Here is an 18,723-nt window from a genome sequence, read left to right on the forward strand (position 1 = left end):
TACATGCGTTACTTTTTTGTAAGTTATAGGTGTTACGAAGTGTTACTTTTTAGTTGATTATAGGCGTTACGAAGCGTTACATGCGTTAGTTTTTCGTTAGTTAAAGGCGTTACGAAACGTTATATGCGTTACCTTTTAGTAAGTTTTAGGCGTGACGAAGCGTTACATGCGTTACTTTTTGTATGTTATAGACATTGCGAAGTGTTACATGCGTTACCTTGTTGTAAATTATAGGCGTTACGAAACGTTACATGCGTTACTATTTTGTAGATTAAAGGCTTTACGAAGCGTTACATGTGTTATTTTCCTGTAAGTTACTGGCGTTACGAAGTAATACATTTGTTACTTGAAATAAGTTTTAGGCGTTACAAAACGTTACATGCTGTACTTTTTTAGGAGTTATAGGCGTTACGAAGTTTTACATGTGTTTTTTTGTAATTTTTAGTTGTTACAAAACGTTACATGTGTTACATTTTTAAATGGTACAAGCATTACAAGGCGTTACATCTGTTATTCTTTTGAATGTTTTGTATGGTAGGAAGCGTTATATGTTATTAGGGGTATAGAGGCGGAAAGATTAAGTGCCTCCAAGAGTGCGAGTTTAATGAAAAGTTCTAATTCTCTAGAAACGATACTTCTCGATGAGTACCAATATTACTAGCACTTCAGTGGAGACCCTAACGGTATTTAAAGTGGGGGAGGGAAGTGTGGTGGATGTAGTAAGGGGAAGGTTACATACGAATACTTCCAATTTTGCCACAAGTACTTTTCGCTATGTTTTTGCAATGACTGAGTGGAAACATGTAACACATGGATCAATAAGTCCCGAGACTAACAATGGAAACATTTTTTTTGCAAAATTTTTTTCTATTCATCAACATAATCATCTTTTAGGGTGATACAATGGTCCATACCGTTTTTCCAATTTTTTAATACCGTGTTTATAAAAAAAATTATCTTTCGCTTCAAAATAAGCTTCAGTTTCAGCGATGACCTCCTCATTTGAGCCAAATCTTTTTCCCTGGAGCATTTTTTAAAGATCAGCAAAGAGCCAGTAGTCACTGGGGGCTAAATCTGGCGAGTATGGGGTGTGGGGAAACAGATCAAAGCCCAATTCGTTCAATTTCGCCATTGTTTCCATCGACTTGTGGCCGGGTGCATTGTCTTGATGAAAAAAAGGATTTTTTTTCTCTGCATGTGCGGTCGTTTTTTTGCGATTTCCTCCTTCAAACGCACCAGTAAGTCAATATAGTAATCACTGTTGATCGATTTACCTTTTTCGAGGTAGTCAATGAAAATCACGCCATGCGTATCCCAAAAAACTGAAGTCATGACTTCGCCAGCTGACTGCTGCGTTTTCGGACGCTTCGGACGGCTTTCGCCAGCTATGCGCCACTCAGACTCGACTCTGGAGTGTAGTGATGTATCCATGTTTCGTCCATGGTCACGTAACGACGCAAGAAATCTTTTTTGCTGTGAGTAAATAGCGATAAACTGCTTTCTGAATCATCGACTCGTTGCTGTTTTTGTTCCATCGAAAGCAATCGCGGCACCCACTTGGAAAAAGCCTTTTTCATGCTCAATTTTTCATGAAGGATAGTAAATACACTTCCATATGATATCTGTGTCATCTCAGCAATCTCACGGAGCTTCACTTTACGATCTTTCATTATAATTTTTGTCACTTCACTCACATTTTCCGGTGTAACTTCCACAGGTCTACCCGAGCGTTCCGCGTCATTTGTGTCGGTACGACCACGTTTAAACGTTGCTTTTGATGGACAAGAGTCCGGATAACATTTTTCAATCCATTGTTTCGCTTGCACGGTGTTTTTACCCATTAAAAAACAATGTTTTATCAAAACACGAAACTCGGTTTTTTCCATTTTTTAAACAAACTACAAAACGACTTTACTCCAACCTCGATAACTGAGCTGTTTCTGGTCGGATTGACCTAAAATTTTGACTCGTTTCAAGCAAAGGTTAGTACTCTAGAAAGACGTGGTTACTGGTTTACTACGAGCGCCATCTCTGCTTTAGTCTCGGGACTTATTGATCCATGTGTTATTGGAGAAGCCAAATGAATTAAAAACTTACAGAAAAGATGATTTTTTGGAAAAAGATACGCTCAGAGACAGCAATCGAACCTACGTTCTTATGCATTCCGTGCATACGTGCTACCATTTCGCCACCCTATGCCTTGTGATAGACACAGCTCTAAAACACGGTTAGGCATGATAGAACGTACATCGAACATGGTCCACATCCTGGCCGTCTCACGACCGGTACCATACATTCAAACATCTTCTCTTTTCATCAAACACTAGTCCTCTCGCTTTATACCCATTTTTTCGCTCAAGCATTGGTTCAGAGATTCAGAGTGGCAAAATGGTAGTGCGTATGCACGGAATGCATAAGAACGCGGGTTCGAGTCCTGCCTCTGAGCGTATCTTTTTCCAAAAAACTACAAGGATCAGCCCCATGGGGCTGTTCGAGCTATTGATGTGGAACAAGGCAACCAAATTTTCTAATGATCGACAATTTCAATTAATCGTCACACTTTTGAACCCGCAAATGCACGAGAGTCTGCTTAGTCTTTATTATGAACCAACACCGAACACGCGAACCCAAAATATAGACTATATTTGTCATGATTTGTATTTGTTTTTTAGACGACGAAATTACATCAATAGCCCAAATGTATGAAATTATATGTTTGTACATGCTTGCGATATAGATATCGATTTTTAAGGTTCTTTTCGCCAAGCTTGTGTTCAAGTTTTGTATGCAAGTAGTTATTTTTATAGCGTTTCTCTACCATTACTACCATTTTGCGATTTCGGTTGAAGCGATAAAACATTTCTCATTATCAATCGAGTTCATCTTATATAAATAAGAAATTAATCTTATGCACTCAAAATTTACCCTGGGGTAGTTGTCAATTTCTCAGGCGAAACGACATAACATGGGATTTCATCCAATCTTTCCTGACACAAGATCAGAACATAGCAATTAAAGCTTCAAATCGTTTTATGGCACTTTTTGTCTTGCTGTGTAGCAACAGCCTACCTCTAGCTAGCTACGTGTAGGACTGTAACGTTAGCTATAATTTTGCTTATATTTATAGCTTCGCGTGCTTCCATTGCTTCGATTGACCAATCAGAGCGCTGCTTTCCCTTTGATATATCGCTTACTCCTTCAAAACCGTCGACTATGGCAGGGAAATCCGGTATGCCGGAGATTTTTTGCATGCAAAATAGGATACTGCTAGCTATTAATCCACATTTCAATGATATACTATTAAAAATACATGGCTATGAACATTCAAATCAATACGTAGAAATATTTCCAATCAAATGGTGACATGATATTAATAACTGATACAAAATTGACTGAGCTGTAATTGTTCAAAACCTGACCACATTTCTACATGTATTTTTCTTGAGTTTCTAGTTTGCAGTTTCATATAGGGATAGAAAACAAAAATGTGTTCCACATTAAAAAATTATCTTTTCTGTTAGATTTTCATTTATGTGGCTTCTCCAATATACGTTTTCACTCAGTCATTCCAAAAGCTGAGCTTAGTTATGGCAACTTTGCATCATACCAACTAAAATTACTAAATCGTACTTTTTACTGATCGTAGAAAAGGAGATTTAGTAAGGATTCTGAAGCGAAAATCAATATTTTTTTACGAGTACAGATCTTTTCCGACAAACGCAGTGACCGTTGTTTTCACTATTTAAACAAAGTTTACACAATAGTCGCAAACAAAGTTCTTCTGTTCAGGTATTGAAAGAATTAAAAAAAACCCTCCGGGGAAAAAGTTTGCTGTTTTTTCATGAATTTGATTGGAAAAAATTTGGTAAAACTAGTCGATTGTTGTTTTGACTACACTGAAAATCAAGTTTACCTGTTTTTTAAGGAGACATCACTCATTGTCGAGCTCTTCTATGAGCTACCCAAAATTAGGTCGTTATCTACTCAAACTTTGACTTGATCGTAAAAAATGGGTAGCGTGCTTTGCTATGGCATAACACTTTGGGTAAACTTACACTTATCTAAATTTTGAGGTCATCACACGTTACCTAAAATTGGGGAGATGTGCATCATCTTAGTTGGGTTTGGATAGGTTTTGACCCAACATTAGATATCGGCTGGGAAGAGTGTATACTTTCATTTTTGATTTATCGTGCTGGCAGTTTAACAATGACATCCAGCAAAGACACACACCCTACACGGAAAATGAAACGTTTCAATGAGGTGTCACTCATCCAACTGAGCAATGACATACTCCCAGTAAAGTTACCTGTATGCATGAAAGCAAAAAAAATATCTCAAGTGTTTCAATCAATAGTTCAGTTATTTGAACTTAAGACACAACCAGGGCATGAAACGACAATTGCAATATCGTCATTTTGTAATCTGTGGTTTCTTCGATCCCACCTGAGGCGTTATATTTTCTAATCAAAATGGATCAAACCCATCCCAGTTCGACGTCTAACTGCTATATGAATGCCAAATTCGGGAAGCCTTAATCGGAGGGCTTATGTCATCTAGTTACATAGAAAAAAAAACCCTAAAGAGCGAATGTAAGCTGACACATGTGAACATCCTCCAATATTACGCCATCGGCAGTAAACCCGTTATTTGTTTACTTCTCTCTAATAGTGTCCTTCTGATGAACAACAACAAAATTACATCCAACCATACTCACCCTGGACGCATCACGAAATTTGTGACTCATGATGTGATACAGCAACGGATTGATGCACGTTGATAGGAAGTACAGAATGCCGGAAATGTACGTCAGGACAGTGTAAACCGTGAAGAAGAATTCGTTGTCCGTGTTGGTGACGGCTCCGTACACCGCCAGCAGCCGTTGTGCGTGGAATGGAGCCCAGCAGAAGAAGAACGTCGCCACGACAGCCACTGGCGAACATGAAATAAATCCGGTTATGATTGAACGACCATATCCCTGATTTCACCCGAACTTACCCAGCATGCGTATCACACGTGTTTGACCGGTGATTCCACGGCTTCCCGCACCACCGGATGTGGTGTTGAAACTGCTGGTGCCACCATTACCAGTGCCACTTCCTGCCGCACCCTGACGTTTTACGGCCTGCAGTAGTTTACTCTTCCGCAGCTTGATTCCAATTAGCACGTACAGCACGGCAATGACCGTCATCGGACCGACGAAGAACAGAAAGCTGGACACCTCGAAGGCATGCTCAAAGTGGCGGTTTTTTATCTACGACGAAATGAAAAGTGTGGAAAATGGTTATTAAATGTTCTGCTCGGCTGCCAGCTTCTGATGGATGGCTGCTATGTGACAGCTCAGAGGATTTTACGGAACGGGTCCGCGCTTAGGTGCTTGACAGCCATGAAAAGGGTTGACACTATGTTTGTTGGCTGGAAGCACATCAATCTAAATGAAATATTTGTAAATTTTAGTCTTCGTTACAATAAACTCCTAATTCACTATTTACTCATTTTTAGGGGGTACCGGTTCTTCAATCCTGTCTCGCCACTTTCGATTTAAAGCAACCCGGTAAACCTTGTTTTGCGATTCGTCGAAGGCCCTTTTGAAAGGGATTGTCTAATATTGCTTTTGTTTGTCCAGTGAGTATTTCAATTTGATGAGAACAGACCCTGGCAGCTTGGAGCGATCTCAATCTTCAGTTCAGCAACGCCATCGCACGGCGTCTCATTCAACATGTCATGTCAATTGTATGGGTGCACAGCCCTGCTATTTTGGCGCGCACGAATTTGACATTTCTCTCCCCTACTTCTATGTATGAGATTCGATGCGGACTCACCTGAGGGCGACATGCTCGCAAAAAAGGATGTTGCCAATGATTTGTTCGGGAAATGTGAGAGCTGGATATCTTGTTAATATGATGTCTTTGATGAGAACCAACATTTAATAAACCTTCAACAATTCGGGTTATTTGTTAGATCTGCCGCGAATCCTGATGTGGGTTTTAATACAACGGCTTGAAACTGATTTTATTTTATAGCCAGTTTTTTTTTATATTTAGTTGAGAAAATAATTTGAATCCGTTTCGTTCGTTGAGCTAACGAATTGAAAATACGTCGAATTTGTCGGGAATGGCTGGACCGACTCATTACATTACAAAAAAGGTACATTTTTTTCAGTGCTAGTTTTGACAAGACTCGGAAAATCCTCCGAATTTTTCAGTCATTTTCACCCTGTAGATAGATCAAAGTATTTCAAAGGTCTGTATGTTTTTGGCTTTGTCAAATTTTTCAAAATTTCCATCGAAAATTTCCTAAAACCACCCGCGCGCATGGTACTTGGACGATGGCCTTAATTGGAGAAAAAAACGATCGCTGAAGGATTTAAAACCATTTTGTCGTGAAAACGACTTACTTTACTATGGGGCGCCTTTTAAAAATTTACCCTCTGAGAGAGTGATAAGTTTTAGATAGTGAATATCTCTTGTATCTAACGTATTAACATAACTTTTGCTACATGCAATCAGTAATATGATCATCAATTTATGATAACATTTTCAGTTGTATGACGTAATCATGAATAGTTGAAAATTGAAGTTTTTTTTTTGAAATATTTGGTATCAACGAGTATCGAAGAAGAAAACTCATGAAGCCTTTGCCTTTGCCTATGAAAAGAAGAAGAAAAAATCATAACAGAACTACCTGTATGGTTCAATTCACAACTAAAACATTTGAGAAATAGGAAACAAAAGGCACACAAAACTTACAAACAAGAAAAAAGTGATGCTCATCTTCAAAATCACTTAAACCTATGCAATCAACTCAAAATAGCCATTAACACAGCACATGAAGAATATAACCGCAAAATTGAAAACGAAATAAAGACTTGTCCTAAGAACTTTTTTAACTACACAAAAACCAAACTAAAAAGCAACCATTTTCCATCTCAAATGCACCTCGACGAACATGTAGGGAAAAATAGTACAGAAATCTGCAATCAATTTGCAAATTTTTTTCAAGAAGTATATACATCTTATTCCGAAACTGACCGTGACCGTGAATACTTCTCTTTCATACCTGCATTTTCCAACTCCATCTCTGTAAACTATCTATCAGAACATGACATTTCGACAGCACTGAAAAACTTAGACGCCTCAAAAGGGCCTGGACCTGACAGTATACCACCAATATTTTTAAAAAATCTTGCTGAAGAACTTACACTACCACTACAACTACTTTTTAACCTATCACTTAATAAATGTACTTTTCCTAAAGCATGGAAATCTTCCTTTCTTGTACCAATATTTAAATCTGGTGCAAAATCTAACATTCGGAGCTACCGTGGAATTGCCATTATCTCATGCATTCCAAAATTATTTAAAAAAATTGTAAATGAAAAACTTTTTCATCAACTTAAAAATGTAATAACAAACAAACAACATGGTTTTTTTAAAGGCCGCTCAACTACAACAAATCTCTTAGAATTTATGACATTCACTCTGAATGCAATGGACGCCGGCAACTACGTAGAAACTCTTTACACTGACTTTAGCAAAGCCTTCGACCGTATTGACATACCATTACTTCTACACAAACTACAAAAATATGACATAAAACATACTCTTCTGGAATGGCTCAAATCATACTTAACGAATCGTGTACAGGTAGTCAACTTCCAAAATATTCTGTCTGAACTAATTAATGTAACTTCTGGTGTACCTCAGGGTTCTCACTTAGGGCCTCTCCTTTTCATTTTACATATTAACGACATTGAAACTCTTCATAGAAATAAAAAATATCAACGACACTGTAATATTCCAGAACGAAATCAATCTATTCCACATTTGGTGCTGCAAAAGTCTACTTCAACTCAATGTAAAAAAATGTAACTCAATAACTTTCAGCAGGAAAAATGAAAATATATCTATAAACATACATCTAGGAAACCAACTTGTAGAAAAATGTAAAATTGTAAGAGATTTAGGCGTAATCTTAGACTCCAAGCTCACTTTTGTGGAACACTACAATACCATAATCAATAAAGCAAATAGCATGCTGGGCTTTATTAAACGCTTCAGTCATAACTTTCAGGACCCATACACAATTAAAATATTATACAGTACATAACAGTTCGGCTGAAAAGTTCGTATCGTTTAATAGAAACACACATTTTTTTTGCCAAAATTCGTTTTTATTATTCAACATAATTGCCATCAGAGGCGATACAGCGATTATAGCGATCTTCCAACATTTCGATACCATTTTTGTAGTACGATTTGTCCTTTGCCTCAAAATAGGCCTCAGTTTCAGCGATTACCTCTTCATTGCTTCTAAATTTTTTACCAGCGAGCATTCTCTTGAGGTCTGAGAACAGGAAAAGTCACTGGGGGCTAAATCTGGAGAATACGGTGGATGAGGGAGCAATTCGAAGCCCAATTCGTTCAATTTCAGCATGGTTTTCAACGACTTGTGACACGGTGCATTGTCTTGATGAAACAAAACTTTTTTCTTCTTCAAATGAGGCCGTTTTTTTCAAATTTCGTCCTTCAAACGCTCTAATAACGCTAAATAATAGTCACTGTTGATGGTTTTTCCCTTTTCAAGGTAGTCGATGAAAATTATACCAAGCGAATCCCAAAATACAGACGCCATAACCTTACCGGCCGATTGTTGAGTTTTTCCACGCTTTGGGTTCGGTTCATCGCGTGCAGTCCACTCAGCTGACTGTCGATTGGACTCCGGAGTGAAGTGATGGAGCCATGTTTCGTCCATTGTTGTATATCGACGAAAAAAATCGGTTTTATTTCGATATAACAGCTCCAAACACTGCTCAGAATCATCAATTCGTTGTTGTTTTTGATTGATTGTGAGCTCACGCAGCACCCATTTTGCACAAAGCTTTCTCATATCCAAATATTCGTGAATAATATGTCCAACACGTTCCTTTGATATCTTTAGGGTGTCAGCTATCTCGATCAACATTACTTTACGGTCATTGAAAATCATTTTGTGGATTTTTTCTCGTTTTCATCGGTAACAGCCTCTTTTGGACGTCCACTGCGTTCATCGTCTTCGGTGCTCATATGACCAGTACGAAATTTTGCAAACCATTTACGAATTGTTGCTTCGCCCGGTGCAGAGTCTGGATAACACTTATCAAGCCATTTTTTGGTATCGGCGGCACTTTTTTTCATCAAAAAGTAGTGTTTCATCAACACACGAAATTCCTTTTTTTCCATTTTTTCACAATAACAAAAGTAGCTTCACTCAAAATGCAATATCTCACAAACTAATAATCAGACAGCTGTCAAATTTATACACGTATCTTTTGAAGGTTGGTACTAACTGAAAATGGTATGGATTTAATTCTAGTGGCGCCCTCTCATAGAAACGATACGAACTTTTCAGCCGATCTGTTATGTCAGACCTATTTTGGAATATTGCAGCCTAGTATGGAATCCATATAATATTATTCACGGAGAACGCATCGAATCTATTCAAAAACAGTTTTATTTATATGCACTTCGTAAATTAAACTGGACAGCATTTCCTCTACCATCATATGAAGCACGCTACATGCTCATCAATATTCAAACACTTAAAGAACGCCGCGACCTTGCAATGCTTTATTTTATCAGCGACATTATTTCTCAACACATTCAATCACCACCTTCTTTATTATCGCAACTAAATTTTTATACACCTAGCCGTCAATTACGAACCAGGAAATTATTTTTAGAAAAAAACACTAGAACAAATTATGCGAAATATAGCCCAATCAATCGTATAATGCGCCACTACAATCAATATTGCGAACATCTTGACCTTTGTATGTCCAAAAATGAAATGAAATTACAGCTTAGTCGTAGAAATAATGCGTAGTATCTAAGTAAACATTGTAAACCATTTATATGTAGTCTACATTTGCTTGACGAAATAAATAAAAAAAAAAATAAATAAATAAATTTCTCGTATCTGTGTAGGTATAAAAGGGTAATATATTTTCAGCTGCAGCTCTCAGTTGACTGAGCAGGAAGTGAAGCAAGTGCATCATTCCAGTTGATTCAAATCCAGAGCTCAGTTCCAGTTCCAGTATCAAGAATTCAGTTTAGTATTAAATCAATTGCGGGGCGTTCGCAAAATCAATTTCTCTTCAAAGAATATCGACTGCGTCATGCAACTGCTGGTCGTTTGCATTGAAGCAAAATACAACGAAAAGTGAACAATGACGGAGAACATTATACAAAATCAACCCTTTTTATGGCTCCAAATGTTATCTAAAGAACTGAAGTTCACTCGGAAGTGAATACAATTATCAGGTTAATTTAATATTGGGCACCTATTCAAAATTTATCACATAGTTGAGCTATAAGTTTTCGATCGCGAATATTTCTTGTCTTATTTAACGTATCTACATAATATTTTCACTTAGTCATCGGAGATATGATTAGTATTTTGGAGTATAATTTTCAGTAGTACGACACGACCACAAATAACTCGAAAAGAAAAAATCTCTAATTTATTTGATAATTGAAGAAGATAAAAATTTGATGCTACATTCATTGCTTAGTTGACTCGTTCAGCTCAGACCAGAATCCAAGTCCTGAATTTAATTCTAGAGTTGAGTTCTAAAATTTTGTTTTAGAATCCAAGGCCAGATTTTTTTCTGGTTTCCTAAATCCAGCTCTAAAATTAGATGCCTCGTCCAGAATCCGGAGACAGAATCGAGTTCTAGAATTCTGGAACTGAAATCGCTTTTCAGAATTTGTTTATAAGCCAGGGTCTTGACTCTAGATCTAGGAAATTGTTCAGAATTCGGTTCCAAAATTCCTAACCGGAATTTAGATTTAGAGTTCTGAACCAGAAGTTGTGAGTTGTAAGTGAGTTGAGGTACCTCAGACGAAAATTCGGAACCGGATTTTCGATCCAAAATTCAGTAGTAATTCCAGAATTCAGTGTATTCCGAAATCCAGGTTATTAATTCAGTTCCAGAATGCTGATCTAGAGTTCGGTTTCAAAAATCAGTTCCACAATTCTATAAATATAACTGAACTCAGGATTCTGAGGATTTTTTAACTAAATTCAGTTTGAGTTTCGGAACTGAATTCTTGATCCGAATTTGAAAACTAAATCCTGTACCGTAGTTCTGCAGCAGACCAGGCTGCTGGTGTCAGTTCCGAGCCAGAATCCTTGTCTTGAATTCAGTTTCAGAACACAGATTCATTGATCAGCACATCAATCCGTATCTAAAATTCAGTTCTAGAATTCTGTTTCAGAGTTCAGTTTCCGAGCTCTGTTTCAGAGTTCAGTTTCCGAGCTCAGTTTCAGAATCCAAAACCAGCTTGAGAATTTTCAGAATTCAAAACCAGCTTGAGTTTTGAAACTAGATTTTAGAACTGGATTCCGCTCCTTAATTCAGGTACGAAAGTCAATTCTAACATTAAATTTGAAAGCTGTTTACTGAAAATGAGTTCAGTTCCAGAATTATAGAACTAAATGAACTGAGAACTAAATTCATGAACATGAATTCCGAACCTGAATTTCGCCACTGAATTCAGAGCCAGTCCCAGATTCCGAATTTAGTACTTTTATCCAGTTCCAGTTCCTGAATTCAGGTTCTGGTGTGGATTATCTATATTTGGAAGTGTAAAAGAAGCATTTCAGTTTTATTCGTATTCACGTCTTCCAGTTATGTCTCTGACATTACCAACCCGCCATTTTTTTTAATGGGAAAGTGTGCAGAAACTTTTAAAACATTCCTCTGTTTGGTTCAGGTTATCGTTGGAAGATATGATTCATGCTCAAAGTTATGAAATCAAACGATGAAATTGACGACTTTTTTTCTGCGACTTTCCCCAAACCGTCAATTCAACAGTAATGACTGATGGCGCCAGTAAATACAACGCAACTATTCTTGATTGAGTAATTCTCCCACCCCAAGCACAACGGAGACTCCCTGCCAATTATCGTCACTGTGCATGGAGTTTGTTCGATTAGTCATTTAATGGCAAAAATTATCTGAATGTGGGATGATAAGAGGGATCACGATTTTTGCGGTGGAATGAGAAAAAAAAATTTATAACCCTCGCATCCCGCTGAATGACAACAAATTCAATAAACTCTGTATGCATTGAGGGATGACAGTCTGCTGACCACACTCCGTTAGGTAGTTCCTCCAAAAGCACATAGATACTTCTGAAAAGCACTCGTCACGGTGATCCTGTTTCCGACTTACCGTGCAGAGCCGTGAGTTGACAGTTTCCACCACTCCGAACTGGAGCGCTTGGGGGGTGGCCAATCCGAATGCTATCAACCAGATTGCGATCACAAACTTGATGGCCCGTGACAGTTTTGACATTGTGTGGGACCTGCGAGGGAAAGGAATAAAAAGTGGAGGGATTTTATACTGTCGAAATGGTTGACGGGTGGTTTGTGGTCTGAAAAACCCATAAGCTGGGAAGTCAAGTACGACGGTCGAACTTGGTGTGAAAATTTTATAAACCCGATTAGCCTTCTGTTAGTACGAATTTCAATTTCAGTTAGTGAGGTTACCAACATACTTACCGAAACGGGTGGCAAATGGCAATGTACCGTTCGACGGTGAATGAAGTGATTGTCAGTACGGTTGCGTTGGTAGCCGTTTCCGAGAGCAGTCCGGTGATTATGCATGCCACTTGGTTGAACGGATACGCGTACGGATACCAGGTACCGTACACTTCCAGTGGCATTCCTGGAAAGAGGAAAACGAGAAAAATGCTGTTTCATGTATTATTGATAATTGATAACTGTTATGGAGTCGCTGAAAATTTTTATATCAAATTATGCAAATTTTTACCGGACGATCAGTTTTACGCAAGTTTTCATTAAAGAATCCGTGAATAGATATATAATTCATACACGTATCCACGATTTTATTTCGGGAGGGGCCAGTTGACTTCACCAGTTCCGGAAGTACAGGAAAAAGCGGTCAAAAACATCGAAATGGAACTCACATTGATTTCTCAGATATTGCTTGGCCTATTTCACGTTCCAATGTCTTGTACTTTTAATTTACAAATCACGAAAATTTCATTTTTTCTGTGACAGGCCAAGACAGAAAAAAACTCACGCAATAAAAAAAAAATTAGCCGGAATAAACGACCGAACGAAAAAGGGATTGAAAAAGTTTACAGATAGAATAGAACAAAAAAAGCTAAACTAACTAAAAAGTCATAAATGATTAAATCCACCGAACGATTAGGGTAAAAAGCAATGCAAAATAAAAAGACAGACCAAATAATGCATTGAAAAATCCAAATCGCTGAGAAAACTTGAAAAATTTATGATTTTCAAACAGAAAAATAAGAAAAACTGACGAAAAAAAAAATAAATATAAAAAATAAATGAATATAATAATAATAATTGAAATATAAACAAAACAATATCTGAAAACACATAAAATTCCAAAACCACAAAAAAAATAGCTAGAAAAAATGAAAAGACTGGACGAAATCGGCTGAATGATTGAAAGCAGAAAAAACAAGCAAATATTAAAAACAAGGCTTTATGGGATTGAAATACTAGAAAGCTAAAAGCACTGGAAAGTGTGTCAAAATCTTGTTCGCGCATCGTCAAAATCCGAGCTACTCGCAAGCAACCCGCCCGTCGCGAGCAACCTTGTCTTGTCTTGTCTTCTTGTCTTGACTTGTCTTCTTGTCTTCCTGTCTTCCTGTCTTCCTGTCTTCTTGTCTTCTTGTCTTCTTGTCTTCTTGTCTTCTTGCCTTCTTGTCTTCTTGCCTTCTTGTCTTCTTGTCTTCTTGTCTTCTTGTCTTTTTGTCTTCTTGTCTTCTTGTCTTCTTGTCTTCTTGTCTTCTTGTCTTCTTGTCTTCTTGTCTTCTTGTCTTCTTGTCTTCTTGTCTTCTTGTCTTCTTGTCTTCTTGTCTTCTTGTCTTCTTGTCTTCTTGTCTTCTTGTCTTCTTGTCTTCTTGTCTTCTTGTCTTCTTGTCTTCTTGTCTTCTTGTCTTCTTGTCTTCTTGTCTTCTTGTCTTCTTGTCTTCTTGTCTTCTTGTCTTCTTGTCTTCTTGTCTTCTTGTCTTCTTGTCTTCTTGTCTTCTTGTCTTCTTGTCTTCTTGTCTTCTTGTCTTCTTGTCTTCTTGTCTTCTTGTCTTCTTGTCTTCTTGTCTTCTTGTCTTCTTGTCTTCTTGTCTTCTTGTCTTCTTGTCTTCTTGTCTTCTTGTCTTCTTGTCTTCTTGTCTTCTTGTCTTCTTGTCTTCTTGTCTTCTTGTCTTCTTGTCTTCTTGTCTTCTTGTCTTCTTGTCTTCTTGTCTTCTTGTCTTCTTGGCACTTCAAATGAAAGGTTAACGGTTCCCGGTTTTCGGTTCCGAAAGTAACAGCCAAAAATTCCAGAACAGAACACACATAGATTTACCTGCGATGACTAGGCCGATTTTCATGATGATAGGATGTACGATCACGATCGAGAATGATGCTCACATTTCTAACAGACAGAACTTTTCCATCTGGAAATGACATTATTGAGCAGTTTACTATATTACATTTCATTGCATCTGCTAAATTTGTAGTTGATATTAGTTGCTGACCATACAAAGTTACGTTGGCTATATTGATTTCGGTTTCAGGTTCCGGAAGTAGCGGTCTTAAATTCGAAAACGAAACTCACATCAATTGCTCAGAAGTTTATATATATGAAGTTTGGGAACAGATAACAGTTCTAGAAAGCCAAATCAGGTGAACAAGATGGATCATTTCGACTCATTGAGGCTCCTTTAAGGCATTTGGTGTACATTTACGTAATAATCGGGACTACGTAAATCGAATTATGACGTAAAAAAAGTGACGTTTTTTGGAATTTTCACCGTAAAAAAAGTTTTCCTTATGTATATGTATTATTAGATATGTATAATATATTAAATAGTTATGGAACGGAAATTATGAGTATTTACAGGAAAAGGATGTTCTAAGCAGCATCAATTTCCAAGATGGCAACTTCCGGTTTATTGATATTCCTTGAAAACCCTTACAAAATGGGTATTTTCGGTACGGGTTTGATGAGTAGATGTCGGAAAACGATGTTTGAGGTGGTTCTGAATTCCAAAATGGCGACTTCCAGTTCAACCTTAGTTATTCAATAAATTGAGAATTAAATTAAATAATATTGTGGCGGAATTACGAAACCACCACGTTTTCCACGTTAATCCCTATCCACATAGTCAGAACGACCTCAATACTACATTTCATTTCGACACAATGTAGATACATTGTAAACGTTTCCGTTTCCATACATTGTAGCACATTCAGTCTTATGATTTGGTGCATCAGCATTTTACAAATCATAAACTTTAAACATTTTACGAGTTGGACCAACATGACCGAAATTATGCTTGGTACCAATGACGATCCTCTTTGCTTCAACACTTAAATTGCTTACAGCGCATAAGCAAAGTAACGCAATGAAATCAAACACATTAAACCATGCGCGCCGCTGTCGTGGATTTTCCGCCTAGCGCGAAGGAAAATAAATAACTTCAATTGTTCTTGCCATCGCCGCGAGCCGAGCGATGTTTAATAAACATTAGCCTTCTCCAATCGTTACATCCAAAACTTCTTTTAAATATGTAATGGTCAAGACTCAAGACTTCTCGGTAAAAATGTACACTCACACTAATTGAAAATGTAAATCGAACAAAACTACAATTCAAAAAACAAATCAGTCAATTGACGGTTGTAAGCTCGAACCCGTCGGTACCATTTTCTAAGTCCGAAACCCTGAACCTGCCACAATATTTTCAAAATATAGCCAATATAATTTTACATTACATAAAACATTGGACGGATTACACTAATATTTTTATTCATCAAGTTACTATTGACACTTCCGTTTTCATGAAGTTGCACAGGTTGTGGCACACACAGGCTCACTTTTGACAAGCAGCTGGAGTACAGAAAAGAACACTTCGACTCACAGTATATCACGTGATTTTTAGAGGCACAACATAGTTTGTTGTAAGCGACTCTTCCCATTTCAAAAATACTAATACCATATAGGATACGATCAGTAATCCAGTAATATACAAACATTATTTTCTACGCGATATGCACTAAACCAGCTCCGAAAATACCCATATTGTAAGGGTTTTCAAGGAATATCAATAAACCGGAAGTAGCCATCTTGGAATTCAGAACCACCTCAAACATCGTTTTCCGACATCTACTCATCAAACCCGTTCCGAAAATACCCATATTGTAGTAATTTCCATGTAATATAAATGAGCCGGAAACGATTTTCATTGTATGCAAAAGCCTCTTTTTACGAAGTAGGTTTGTAAAAAAAGATTACGTTATTTGGAATTTTCAACGTAAAAAAAGATTACGTTATTTGGGATTTTTGTCGTAAAAAGAGTTACGTAAAAAGAGGTAAGGTAAAAAAAGTTTACGTAAACGGAGGTTTGGTTGTCTCGAACGAGCCCAAAATTGTTGATATCGGTTAATCCATAAAACAAGAAAATTGAGCGGTTATGAGTTTTGACGTTTACGTCACTTATGTTATTATACTATTATATAACTGCTCTCAAGACTCGTTTTGCCTTTCTTATATAGAAAGGTTAGGCAATCACTGTGAAAACTGACTTTTGAACCGAGTCCTGGAGAGCCGAGTGTCATATTCCATTCGACTTAGTTCGACGAACTGAGAAAATGTCTGTGTGTGTGTTTCTTTTACAAGGTGAAATGCATTTACGCATCTACATGCCTGTAACGTTTTGTGCACTAACTTTTCTCAGAGATGGCAAAATCGATTTTCACAAACTTAGATTCAAATGAAAAATCTTGTGGTCGCATATAATATTCCTGAATATTGTTTGCATCCAACTTCCGGTTCCGGACTAATGTGGTATAATGTGCAAAATATAAGAAAATAAATGCTCCAACTTTTTTTGGAGATGGCTGAACCGATTTCCACAAAATTGGATTCAAATGAAAGGTCTTATGATTCTATAGAAAATCTCTGAATTTCATCTTGATCCGACTTTCGGTTCCTGAATTACAGAGTGAATAATGAAAAAAATTAAATTTCAAATTACTTACTTACACTTTCTCAGAGATGACTAAACCGATTTTCACATTTTTTTTAGATTCAAATGAAAGGTCTTGTGGTTCTTCACAAAATTTCTTAATTTCAGACGTATCCAGTCTGGCAATTCCAGTCCCCGGCTTCAAGTTCCGGAAACACCAGAAATAGTGGTCACAAAATCTTGAATGGAACGATCTCACTTTTCTCAGCGACGGCTTGGCCGATTTTCACAAACTTAGGTTCAAATGCAAGGTCTTATGTTTCCATACATAACTATTAAATTTCATCCGGATTTGACTTCCGGTTCCGGAACTACAAGGTGTTTAAAATTTCGCGAACATGCGGTGGTACGGAAGAAGAAAACACATCATCGCCTCTACGAGCAAAGCACACTCTGTTTGGTGTTCGATTTCGTACACGTGATAAAGCAAACGGAAACCAACACCGAAGCTAGATTTTGAAAACACAAGCGAGACTATCGGCCCCGGGCACACAAAGCACGAATGTTTGTTTTCCGGTGTGTGATTTTGGTTGAACACGGTGCTGAATCATTGTCACCTTACGAGATGTGGACCCAAAAGAAAGATAGAATGTCAATGGATTCAAGTTTATTTGAAAAGATATTTGCATAGGAATCGCATGCTTTGCGATGTATATGAATCTTTTCCATCCATACAAGGTAGTACAGTAATATCGTGGTGATGTCAATGAAAACTGTAAATAATATTCGCATGTATGTAAACATTTTATCAAAAATACAATAACAAAGTAGGTTTCATGCAATTGATTCAAAAATAATACCCTGTTTTGCTGGAATTTCATAGGCTAAAGTAACAGAAGTGCAGCATTTCGCTTGGTTCGTTTGATTTCGAATAATTGGTTTAAGGGAGGAGTAAGGGATAATTTGAATGAAACACTTTTTCTGTATTTTTTTACGGAGAAACAGTTTAAACCATTCTATTCAAACTTTTTTTTACATTATAAAGCATCATTCAAAGAATATTTAGTTAAATTTCCGTATATTAATAGGGAAAAATAAGGAGGTAACAGAGCATTCTCCAAAACCGCTTTTGTGAATCATGTAGCGCGGTGAACACAATAACTCGGCGTAGGATTATCTGAAATCAAAAATGTTCTTAAATTTACCTAAAGTACGAGTTATTTCTCCCCCCTCCGTCGTTCTCAAGTTATTTTTTTTATTTTTCAACAGTATATAAGCAAAAAACGCGATCTCACGCTAATTTTTTTTGCAAATTTTGAGGTGAAAGTTACCATAATATGAAAATGATAAAATTTCAAAAATGTTGGGGGGAGGTATTCAATATCAAGAAAGTATGTTCCAAGTTTGAAAAGAATCGGTTCAGTAGATTTTGCAGGATCGTGCTCACGGACTTCGAAAAATTGGTTTTCAGAACAACGCGCCTAATTTTTTTTCTCAAAAAGTGATTTTTTTGGCAACTTACACTGAATTTGATTGATTGGTTTGAGATTATGACACAATATTTTTGAAACGTTAAACTACAAGAAAATGTAAAAAACGATTTCCCGAAACTGTTTATTTCTGTTATAAGAAGTACTACAAACAACTAGAATTAAAACAAAGACTTTGTCTCTATAATCAATATTCAGAATGAAATCGAATGAAATAATAATAATGAAGTCGAACAGAAATA

At 37.1% G+C, this 18,723-nt stretch overlaps 1 protein-coding gene across 2 annotated transcripts in view; it reads right to left on the reverse strand.

The window, feature by feature from the left end:
- Positions 1–18,723, reverse strand: part of LOC131435512 (pyrokinin-1 receptor-like) — a 141,610-nt gene that overhangs the window by 7,444 nt on the left and 115,443 nt on the right. For both annotated transcript variants that reach the window (XM_058603496.1, XM_058603505.1), the window contains 4 exons: positions 12,547–12,712; positions 12,218–12,350; positions 4,999–5,254; positions 4,718–4,932 (listed from right to left, as the gene is read on the reverse strand). In XM_058603496.1, the coding sequence (XP_058459479.1) occupies positions 4,718–4,932; positions 4,999–5,254; positions 12,218–12,350; positions 12,547–12,712 (770 nt within the window). The remainder of the gene's footprint in view (positions 1–4,717; positions 4,933–4,998; positions 5,255–12,217; positions 12,351–12,546; positions 12,713–18,723) is intronic.

Source organism: Malaya genurostris, chromosome 1 (assembly GCF_030247185.1).
Source record: "Malaya genurostris strain Urasoe2022 chromosome 1, Malgen_1.1, whole genome shotgun sequence".
Classification (NCBI taxonomy): domain Eukaryota; kingdom Metazoa; phylum Arthropoda; class Insecta; order Diptera; family Culicidae; genus Malaya; species Malaya genurostris.